The 12,352-nt window shown below is 39.5% G+C and overlaps 1 protein-coding gene across 1 annotated transcript; it reads right to left on the reverse strand.

The window, feature by feature from the left end:
- Nucleotides 1-1,126: 1,126 nt before the first annotated feature.
- On the reverse strand, nt 1,127-4,020 carry adra2db (adrenergic, alpha-2D-, receptor b). Its single transcript, XM_079586788.1, has one exon. The coding sequence runs from the start codon at nt 3,480-3,482 to the stop codon at nt 2,103-2,105; it is 1,380 nt and encodes a 459-aa protein (XP_079442914.1). The 5' UTR covers nt 3,483-4,020; the 3' UTR covers nt 1,127-2,102.
- Between the last annotated feature and the right edge of the window lie 8,332 nt (nt 4,021-12,352).

The raw sequence follows: 12,352 nt of genomic DNA on the forward strand, positions 1-12,352 counted from the left end.
TGAAGTGTGTCTCTGGTCATTGAACACGATGTATCTGTTCTCAGAAGCCAATTGCTGAGAAGTTTTTCAATAGCTTTCAAGTAGGAGAGCGGGATTGCTTTAGCTTTAACTACCAGTTATATCATCGCTCTTATTAGGGAACTTGGTTTCAGTTCCAGAAAATAACCGAATGGGCTTGTGGAGCACATGCCCCGGGGGCCACAGACTCCCAGGGGCCCGAAGCAGTGAGTATCCATATTAACTGAACTGGAGCCCAATGTGTAATCAGGGGCACCAATTCATAATCACAAACAGTATGCATAAAACAACTTAAACAAAATCACAACGGTATCCTTTCATCATTTGCATAATTTTCACACATCCTCCAGGGTCTATTAACCTGCTTAACGTGCAACTGTGATAAGACGACTAAAAAATTATCCTTTTTTGTTGATTATTGCTTATACAAAAATAATTTATACAGTAGTCTTATGATAATAACCCTGAAAATATCCCTAATATACCTTTTACATGAGTGCATTGTATGTGATGATGAGTTAACATCACAATACTGTTAAGATTTGGAACAATAAGGATATGATTGTTTGCCAAATAAGGAGAAACAAGCAAAATAATAAATGAATCATTCTTATTTGGCCCAGACTTATCAGCTTTGGCATATAGCCTAATCTTTGATTTTAAACATGATATGAATAAACTACTCTGTCCAACTGAGATGTAAACGCTACGGACATTTCATTACATAATTATGGTGGCATTAACATATAAATTACATTTAAATGAGGATAATCAAATTTAGACTTTAAAAACCCAGTTATCCTTGTCATCGTATGCAGCCTTTGACTGATGTAGTTCATTTTACATCATCAGATTGGGGGGAGGAAAAAATGAATATTGCATGTTTTTAATGGCCTTCGGATGACAAATTCACAGCCAGGTTTGCTTTGCAGGTCTTTGAAGCCCATCAGGACCGAGGACAGCGGCAAGAATTCAGGTCTGCAGTGTCGTCACACGACTGAAAAACATGTGCTACCACTCAACACACAGTTGCATCTGGTAATGCCTATTAAATATTCAGAGATTTTAACAGTTGAACGTTTTTGTAAGTTCATTTCATAATCACGGGTTCAAAAACTTTTATTAAAACGTCTCACATTAATGTCTTTGTACACTGAATCAATTTCAGGAAAGTGTCTGTGTCATATCTAAGATTTTTTTTGTTTTGTTATCCAGTTGTGCAGTATTTTGAACATGTGCTCCTACGAATTATACATAATTCAAGTGGACTGCCATGTGCCTTTAAAGGAGTTTTCACATTTGACCTGGTCACCTGCCGGTGTTTGTCTGAGGAAATAAACTGGCTGTATATTGTAAGTTAATATCTCAAATATGATTACACTACATTCCATGAGAAATGAGATCCTGTAAAACTGTTTGCAAAGCACAGACAAACTCAAACAAACACACGGCAACACAGACGATATATATGGGTCAATGACGTGACGCTCATTTTTGAGGTACTTAATCAAAAATACAACAAAAAAGCAAGTTGTACTTAAATACACACTTTCTATGATTAAATGTTTTTTATTACTTAAATAAAAGTCACATTTGTGTGGCATAAAAAAAATAATGGTAGTGTAACTGGCTGGAGATTGTAAAATGGGCTTACATTTTTGTAAAAAAGAAAAAAAACGAAAGAAAAGTTGCCATTCGTTACATGGTTCACTACAAAACAAGCAGAAACACAATTGGTTTAAAATATTCATATTTGAAGAAGAAAGTCCACCAAATCAAAGTCATTGTGACTAACAAGCAGAAAGCCATTTTGTTTTCATGTGACAAGCCATTAAACCATATTATTGTTTTTTTTAATGCTTGTTATAAAAAGGGCATGTTTTGTTCAGCCTAAGAACTTCTTGATATTCATGAATCACAATTCATGATATGATAATAAAATATTGTTTGAAAACTGGTGAAGGAAAGAATTTAAGACATTAAGGCAGATGTGTTATATTATATTATCGCCAATTATATGTATTATATTTACAAAATACTGCCACTCTGACTCTTATTTGTCACTGACCCATATACATGTGCATTTACGTGCGTGTAGAATGCTGACACATTATCTTCTTGAACGCTTTCCTAAAGTCTCTGTTGAAAATGGTATAAATAATGGGGTTCACAGAGCTGTTGCAGTAACCAATCCAGAAAAAGAGATTGAATAGAGAATCCGGTATTGTGCAACTTTCTCGACATATTGCATGAAGGCTGTACGTGAAGAAGAATGGAAACCAGCAGAGCACGAACACCCCCATGACCACTGCCAGCACGAAGGTAAAGCGCTTCTCTCGCATCTGTGCCAGTTTGGACTTGGACAAAGACAGCTGACGCGCGGTCGGCTCCTGCTCGAGCTCCGACCCGCGGCTACAAGCCCATGACAGACGTCCATTTTGCTTTGGGCACGCTTGTGCACCCTCCACCTTCCTGCTCTTGGCGAAGCGCGAGATCCTCTGTCTGTTGCAGACGCTGCTCTCCTCCAGATCGATGTCGTCGAGCTCGCCTTTGCGCTCTCGGCTGCCTGAGCTGTGGCTACTGGGGCTCTCCGTCTCTGACTTGCCTTTACGCACGAAGCAGGTCTCGGACTGCGACGGTTGTCGCTCCATCCCGTTCTTGGCCACGAACACAGTGGACGCGCGCTGTTTGGCCACCCTGTAGATCTTGCAGTACACCAAAATCATTATTAGACAAGGGGCAAAAAACGACACCATGCAGGAGGAAAGGATGTACCAGGTCTCGTTGTTCAGCAAGCACTCCAGCTCGTCGTGTTTGGTCATGAGAAGCGGCGGGAAGGAAATCACCGCCGAAATGATCCACACCACCGTGATCATGAACTTTATTCTCCGCGGGGTTCTCTTTAGGTTGTAGCTGACCGCTTTGGTGACTGACCAGTACCGGTCCAAACTTATGGCGCAGAGGTGGACAATGGACGACGTGCAGAAGAGCACGTCCAGAGCCAGGTAAAAGGCACACCAGGTGCTTCCAAAGAACCAGTAGCCCATCACCTCATTGGCTAGGGAGAATGGAATGACCAAAGTGGCCACCAAAATATCAGCAGACGCCAAAGAGACCAAAAAGAGGTTCTGTGGCGCACGCAGCGCGCGGCTGGTGAAAACGGCCACCACGACTAATATGTTCCCCACTATGGTCACCAAGATGATCACGGTAACCAGGAGAACAATGAGCACCGCCACGCACTGTGAATGCGGCGGTGGTCTCGGCACGGTCGTGCTATTAGTATCAGCGGATGAGTTCGGCGAAGTGAAGGCGATGGTGGTTAAATCCATTCTGATGACCCTTGGCGCTGATCCCCCATTTCCAGGCGTATTCTCATCCAAGACGCGCTTCGACTTCAAACTTGTAGTGTCCAAACTGAAGCGCTGCGTAATCCGCCAAACACTCCACGCCAAACGTATCATACCAAAGATGGTGTGCTAACTTTTAAAACTCCCCGATGATTTGGATATCGTTTATCTGTTTTAGCTGCCTTTTTTAAGGGGCAGTAGTGAACCACACTGTGCCAAGACATGTTTTGTTTCCTAAAGAAGCGCGCGCCGAGACAGGCGGAATGAGTCTTCGGTGCGCTCCAGTGTGTTGCGGCGCTGAACATTTATGCGAGTGTTTGTGCCTCTCTCTCTCTCTCTCTCTCTCTCTCTCTCTCTCTCTCTCTCTCTCTCTCTCTCTCTATGACACGGGGGTGCACTGTTTGTGCTGTCAAACTACACAAGCTTTCGACGTGTGATTAATTAGCAATCAAGCATTTAAAAACCCATTCGCACGTTATAATAACTTTCGTTAATAAGTCATGAGTGTGCATTGTAAATATATTAATATATAATTATAAAGAATTATATAATACTATTTATATAATACAGTTTAGCTGTTAAAGAACGTGCAGCTGTTATAAGATGGCAATGTGGGTTACAATAATAAAATGCAGCATGAAACACCCTAATATACATAACTTATCATAACAAAATGGGTAATAAATAAGTAATAATTTATTATTTAAGTAATAGATATAAATGTGGTGGTTCAAGCATAATAATAATAATAAAGTAATAATAATATTTAGCGATATTTTACATTAAAATTACAATTGTTTTGGAATTTTCTGAATTTTTTTTCCTCACATTTTTTTATTATTACCAACTGACCACATTGATTAGCTGATAAATATAATTTATAAAGGCCTCACTCCTCACTCTCGGATGGTTCCTATTCCCAGCCGGGGATACGGGGGAGTACTTTAGGCTAAATTCAGAGCTAGGAGCCTTCGATCTCCTCGGACAGCACGGCTGTAAGTGTGAACTCGTGAAACAACTGCCACAGGTAATCAGACATTATTTATTTATTTATTTGCCTTTTTATTATGATAGGACAGTGAGTAGACAGGAAGCGAAGTGGAAGAGAGAAAAGGGGGACGGGATTGGGTAAGGTCCATGATCCGGAACTCGAACTCTGGCCACCCGAGCTGCCAATCATCGGGGCCGCAGATGTTTTCAGCTTGTTTTATTCTCCATCATTCAATATTGCATTGAATGCAACTGCCATTAGGAATGTTTGTGATTTTGTCTTAGTGACTTAGAAATCTTCTTGACTACCCCTATAACTTCACATATTTAGGAGTTGATTTTAGTGCTAAAATCCTTTGTAAAATACTCTTAGAGCAAAAATGTAGGAGTCCTAAAATTAGGACTGACATCCCCATTCTTTTTAAGAGTTTCTCCTAAATCGGCAAGTTAATAATGCTACCTTTAGTCTTAAGATGTTTTGTGAATACGGCCCTTGGTTGTTAACTTGCCATGCAATTATTAAATCTGTAATTACAATGAATAGTAATCGAAAGTGGTGTACAGAGATTTATTGACTGCTATAGCAAATTAGCTAGCATTTAAGATGTCAGTATCAACTAATAATACCCCTGGACTTTTGCTATTAGCAATTAAACTAAAATTAAAATGTTATAACACCAATTTTGGTATTTTTTTGGGTAAAATCAGAATTCGTGAGTAACATTGTTGACAAGTCACAGATATTCAACAGAGATGATGAGCCTTATTGTTGAATAATGAGAAATCCAGTCAGCACTGAGGTGCATAAAACTAGAAGATGAAAATAACAAGGGCTTGTTGTGTTCAACAGCTGTTTGCATTTACTTAAGCCTTAAATATTTCTACTTTTTTTTTCAACATCCCAAAAAAGTTTTCTCGATTGTATTTCTCGATTTCAAATTTATTTTTGAAACCCAGATTTTCAATGTCGTCTTAGTGTTTTGGGCCAAACTTTATTTTCAGGTCAGATGTTTCCAGTGAGAGAGAAAAAAACGCTTTCGAAGTATTGCATTGAGGGGCTGGCGTTTTCTTCCCTGAAAGAGTGTATACATGAATGCAAAATGTAAATGAAAACTGAAAGTTTGACTCCACTTTCCATTTGATGACAGACATAAAACAGTCTGGGGAGAACGGTTTTCAATTATGTGCATGTTATTAAAAATTACACCAAATCTAAAACATTTTCTAAAACAGTGCACCCCACTGCCTAGTGCTTTCTGATATGGAAAGCTCTAGGCAACACATCACTCAACTCACAATTGATTTCAGTAGAGTTTGACAAACATGTTTGCAAGCTAAATGCATAATAATAGTAAGCATAAAAATACACAGCTCGTAAAATAAATGTACAATTTAATTAACATTAAGCATATTTATAGTAAATATTTATCTCACTTTTACTGAACTCTTCATGATGCATTCTGCGATGGCCTTCTTTGTGAAGAATATATTTAATGCCACCTTTGAATTTGGCTAGAATATAGGCTATATCTTAACCCAGTATAACGCCTGACATGCTGTAAGAAATAACAGGTTGTTCAAAAACATAGTTTTGTGTTTTTTATTGTGTCTTCGGCTAACCGGCTAACTTACATTATTACTGTTTTACTGAAATAGTTAATGCTAACCAGCTGTGTACCCACTATTAACTTAAATTTTGTCTAATGCAATGCAATATCTGTCGTTCTTATTACTTTGAGTAATGATGAAGGATGGAGCAAGATTGGTTTTACAAACTTTAATGTTACATCAGTCATTCAACGTATGTGCGCTGTTATTGATACAGTTCCACATGTGCACTGCAATAAACTAGAAATATACACATTGGTTAATTGATGGACATACACTTGTGTGTGCAGGATTAATTGTTTGTTTATTATAATTCTATGTATATTTTGTCGACTATAATTATTAGGGTATATTACTTTGTTTATGACCTATTTCTTCATATTCTGAAATGAATTGCTTTATTTATTTTAATTATGTTAATGTTTGTTTTATTCCTTGTGTATGTGCAATGGACTAGTCCTTTGTGTATATAAGTTCCCCATGTGTGTCATTTGGGAGGTCATGTTTTTAGTTTAGTTTGGCTTTGCTTAGTTGGTTTGATTACTGTTAAGTTTGGTTCTGTTCAGTTGACCCTTTTTATGGGCCTAGACCTAACTTTATTTTATTCAGTTTTCAAGTAATTTAATTTGTAACTTTGTTTGGCATTTAATAAATAATTTCTTTGTTTGGAAATCCCGCATTCTTTGCCCTTGACTGCTTGGTTCCCCACAGTGTATAATCATTGAGTTTTAGGAAGTCTCTGGAGCTGAAGTTCAGATGTGGTAATGGTCATTTAGCTTCCGACAAGCGCGGTAAGCGGTAGACCAATCACAACAGACTGGGCCATATGGCCAATCAGAGCAGAGCAGGCTTGTTAGAAAGACTGAATCATTGGATGAGTCACTTGAGAATCATTGAAAAATGTGGTGTATATTATGGGAAAATTAATGTGTGTTTTCCCCCCCCCCTTTGATGCATGTAAACCTGTTGTAGGAGACCTCCAAAACAAAATTAGGAACCATAGCATAATAGGGGCATTTTAATCAATTAGATTTTTTTATAGCAGATACTTACATAAAATGCATGTAAATATAAGTTCTGTCATGACAACTCTCTGAGAGATATGACAATGTATTTGGTCTTGGCGGAATAAATCTATGCTGCTCCTTAAGCAGAGCAAGTGCAGAGACTTGCTACTCCCAATACATTCACTTAAGCCCCTTTCACACAGCGTGTTGGTCCCGGGAAATTGCCGGGAAATTGCCGGGAAATTGCCAGAGTGCCTTCTGTGTGAACGCAAACACGTCCCGGGACGTGCATCGATGCCGGCATCGATCCCGGGTTGGGGACCTAGTAACATTGCTGGGATCATTCCCGGAACGCGTCCTGTGTGAACAAAAGCCATGCAGGATCAATGCCGTAAGGGGTTTGTCGTAGTGATGACGCACGTGCCATCGCGCGACTCTGTTGCTCTTAGAAGACAGTTTGTGTTCATCATCAACAAAGAAAGAACGAAAAAATGTCGGCAAACTGGAACGAAGCAGAGACCAGGAGCTCCTTACTATCCGCGCTAAAGCTGAGATCGTTCGCCAGCTTTGTGGAACGGTACGCGATGCGTTAGTGTACATGTTTTCGACGCGTACGTTACACGTCTCATCCTGGCGTCACGTGTCTTTACGGGATCTTACCAGGGATGTGTGTGAACGCACTCACAGATCCCGGAAAATCACTGGCCGTGTGAATGAACCAAAATCAATCACATTATCCGTGTATTTTCCGGAATCTCTGTGTGAAAGGGGCTAGAGTGAGCATGCTGCTGCGGCACATATAACATTTAATACATGAAATACCCCCAAAAATTCCAGACTCAGAGACAGTAATACGATGAGATAACAGGTTGGTTATGACTCGGTCAGTTTTGCAGGTAATGGCATCTCAGGTGAGTACAGTAAATGGTCATTTCAAGTTGCAGATAAGAGACTGCACACTGCCAGGACGGATGGTACAAGTGAGTATACAGGTAATGGTTGAGGCCTGCAGGTGAAGGAGAGGATCACTGGAGAATCACTTTGGTAATATCGCAGGAGATAAGTAGTCCATAGTGTAGGTGCAGGTGCAGGTGATCAATACTCTGGTACCTGTGAATATGTGAGGGAGTGATGGTAGAGCCTGTTGACTTCACGACAATAGGCTTCAAAGTACCAAAATCAAAGTAGCGCAAGGGCGATTCGAGAGAAGACGACTGACTCGGTCAGCGTGGCTTCTCAAGAATGGCTGCACAAGCTCTGATGACGACACAGCGTTTCCACGATTGGCCGGATTCACCACATGACAATGATCACGTGTCTCATAAACAGAGCTTGTGCAGCCGTTCTTGAGAAGCTGCTCTGTCTTGAGTTCTTGAGTCAGCCGTCTGCTCTCGAATTGCCCAAATGATGACAGCACTTTCATATTTGGGTGGATTCCCATAATTAAGATGCGGTAACACCTATATTTCTTATATAACCTATATAACACTTCATATTTCTTATTCTTTGTCTGCATATTGGCTCACATATCATGAATGGAATCTCACAGGCAAACACACACTTTTCTGTGGAGTATCCCCCCGGTCAGTGGGTTCTGGGGGTTTATGGACTCGAGGATGCTGAACTCCCTCAGTGTGTGTAATGATTTGGTGGGTTTACCAGCATCACAGCTGTAGCCATCTTTGACGCCATTGCTACACATTATACAGATAGATGTTTTACAAAACACAGCCTTGAACTGTTTTCCGCTCCAGCCAATTTTGGTTTCCCTTCAGCTAATGAAGCTCCTTATTTAAAGCTTCAAAGGGGGAGAAAAAGGCCAAATATATAGCAGTCTCATCAACCAAGATTTCATTGTTCATTTGTGTTAATTATCATCCTTTAAAGTGCTGTTGGGATTGATCACTGTCTTCATTCAATTCAAAGAGACAACATGAAAATTATTTCAAAAACATTCCTGGGGGGAAAAAAATAGAAAAAGGGAATAGAAATTTGTTCTGAAATCAGAAGCTTGGTTTATAATCAATGTTACATTGTTGGTTGCACTTAATTTTGTTACAGAAAAATATTTGTTGTTGTAGCATCATTTGGGTTCATTCTGGCTGACTTTGATCAAATCAATTACTTCAGATGTTACCACATGAAGTACAATTTCAGTATTAACATTTTCTTCAGTACTGAATATATTTTGAAGATCCTTAAAATTTACTTGAGAAAGACTTTGAGATATTAGTTAGATATTAAGACAATTTCAGAGGATAATTCTTGGATTAAGCTTATTGTTCTTACAAATTTATTACATGATGCATGTGTGTATGCTGAAAACACAAATCGTTTTTTTTAAAGCAAAAACTAACATTTTACTGAAAAAGTTAAATATTAAATACAAAAATACTAAAAAAGTAAATGGCGGTTTAATAAAACTTCTAATTAAGACAAATGCATTGCATAGAAATACTAAATGGATGTGGGATGACATTCACTGGAGGTTTCTATGAACTATTTTGCTCCTGGCTGAATTTCTACACTAGAATGAATCAATAGATCTTGGAAAAGAAGCCAAGTTGTTGCATGAACGATAAACCAAAGTGTTGCCTTTAAAATTTCAATTCACGAGAAAAGGCCAGATTCATGGCTAGTATGTGAAAATCTGAGTAAAAGGCTGTAGTAGGACCTTTTCTTTCAGACTCAATGATTTGAGGTCTTGGCCATGTTGTGGTACAATATGATGTAAAATCATGGCATGCCCCCAGAATGCATTAAATGCTCTGTTAGCCTGTTTAATAAACTATGTGGCATCTTGTCTGTGACAGTCCGTCACTCAGTTTTGGCCGGCAAGGTCCATCTGATGATTAATGGGGCATGTTGGTCGTGATTTGTGAACTATGTTCAGGACGAGCATGTTCAGATAATTAAACCAAATTAAACACCTGTGGAGCACATTCAGATAATCAAACCTAATTTAACAGGAGTGGAGCACAATCAATCAACTCAATCAACCCAATCAACGAGTTAAGAGGTATATAATATATATATATATATATATATATATATACAGCAAACTCACCTCTGTTCGTTGACAGTTTAACAGCCTCCCTCAAGAATATACTCTGGGTTTAGGCCAAAATTCAGAGCACGGAGCCCTCCCCCGGACAGCATGTCAAATACACATACTCTGTTTAATATGATGTAAGTGTGAACTCGTGAAGAGCTTTAGGGGAACATCCTTATATGTGTCCTCTCATTGTGGCAACTGGACACATTGGCAGAGTCAGATAGTAAATTAACTCCAACTCCACTTGATTTGACAATGTTAGTAACATGGGAGACCATACAGTCAAGAAAAAGCTGTTAAAGGTTAAATGCAGCACTCATTATTTTTTGTGTTTAACATCTATCCGGTTTCACAGACAAGGCTTAAGGCTTGTCCCTGATTAAAATGCATGTTTGAGCTGTTTTAACTGAAAGCAACTTCCACTGACATATCTTAAAATATATCGGTGCCATTGTTTTGTCTCAAGAGGCACACCAGTAAGGCATATTTATAACAGCTAAATTTCCTAATTGAACTAAGGCCTAATCCTGGCTTAATCTAAGCCTTGTCTGTGAAACCAGGCCCTAGTTTAATTCATTTAATGGCCCACACTGTTTCTCTCCACAATGGCACCTGCGTTCCTCAATATAGATGTACTTGGCCATTCAGGTTGTTATGCAAAGAGGAACATTGCTCTTATTTCTAGAGATGCGCTCACTGGAGGTGAGAACATGGGGGTGTGAGTGTGAGAATTAAACAGGGAGACAACAAAGGAAAAAAACAACCTTTTTTTACCTTGAATTATTATGCGAGACACAGAAAAAGAAAATCTGTCACAGCTCTGTCAAAGGTCAAAATGTGACCCCTGTGACAAATTCCCAGGCCGCTGCAGCTTGAAGGGAAATCCCAGGGCCCTCTCTGTTCATGATTCAGATCCACAGGCAGTTTCTTTGTTCACGTTGACTTGCACACCCAGCTTCTTAGTTTTAAAAGAAAAAAACGTAAACCAAAACCTGATCTCTCACCTCTGCTTGAGCAAACAACATTCTGTTTCATTGTTGTAATACTAGTAAAAAAATCAATTTATATTCATTAGAAGAATATATGATTCTGACTTTTCAATTGAATGGAGAATTTAAAAGGACACGGTGATGGTAAAATAAATTACATGGAAAATTATTATTTCATTGCTTTTGCTTTCACTCACAAAAACCTTTTTCTTGTTTTCTTGCTTTAAAAAAAGTATTGCGTTCCCCTGGGAAACAGCATTTTCTTTCAAAACATTTGCACTCTTTAAATCAAGAAAATGCAAAAGCATTGAAATACACTATATGGACAACCGTATTGAGACAACTGACCATTACACCAACAGGAAGTTTAATGGCATTGTATTCTAAATACATAGATAATATTATGGAGAAATAAAAGGGGGTCCCCCATGACAGCTATAGCTTCCACTCTTCTGGGAAGGCTTTCCTCAAGATTTTGATTTCAGTTCTCCGATTCCGCCTAGCCTTGTCACCCCGCACATACACAAAATGCATGGATGCAGCTCTGGCTTCTCAGCGACTCCAGGGCATCCACATTTTAAATTACATAGACGACTTGGTCTAGCCTCAAGAGCTTGCTTTTCAACATTGGGATGACGTTCTCGCTCATCTTGTATCACTGGGGTTGAGACTGAATGCTAAGAAAAGTGTTCTCTCTCCTGCCTACTAGAGGACAATGTATTAAGGGGTTGTATGGGACTCGGTCACCATGCAGGCACAGCTATCTCCCACATGTGTTGAGTCCATCTTAAACACCCTGAGCAATATCAGGCTAGGTCAGGAAATTACTTTCAAAGAATTCTAGGTCTTATGGCAGCTGCGTCCACGGTGATACCTATGGGCCTTCTGCACAAAAGACAGATTCAGTTGTGGCTCAAACCCAGACAATTGCATCAAAGGGCCAATCCTTCAAGGCAAATAAGGGTTACGTGCTGCGGGCTTCGTTCCCTTTTTTATGTGGCTCAGACAAAGGTTCCTCACCTTGGGTCCCACTCTAGGTGCTTGATGTCGTCGCAAAATGCTAACGACAGAAAATTAATGTACTGGCTAGGGAGTGGTCTTAGATGACTGACCAGCCCAAGAGATCTGGAGAGGTCATCATATCGATCAATTGCCTTGAATTGATGGCTGTATTTCTGGCCCTGAAGTACTTTCTCCAGCTGTAAACGGTACTATGTCCTAGTGCGGGTGGACAACATTACGCTAGTCTCCTACATAAATCGTCAGGCGGACTGCATTCTCGCCTTTTGAACGATTGTGTCACTTTCTGATCAGTTTGTTGTTTCATTATGTTGA

Source organism: Phoxinus phoxinus, assembly GCF_949152265.1.
Source record: "Phoxinus phoxinus genome assembly, chromosome: 17".
Taxonomy (NCBI): Eukaryota; Metazoa; Chordata; class Actinopteri; order Cypriniformes; family Leuciscidae; genus Phoxinus; species Phoxinus phoxinus.

Bases quoted from the DNA above. Each gene is read 5' to 3' on its own strand.
- adra2db (XM_079586788.1), bottom strand. From the start codon at position 3,482: ATGATACGTTTGGCGTGGAGTGTTTGGCGGATTACGCAGCGCTTCAGT.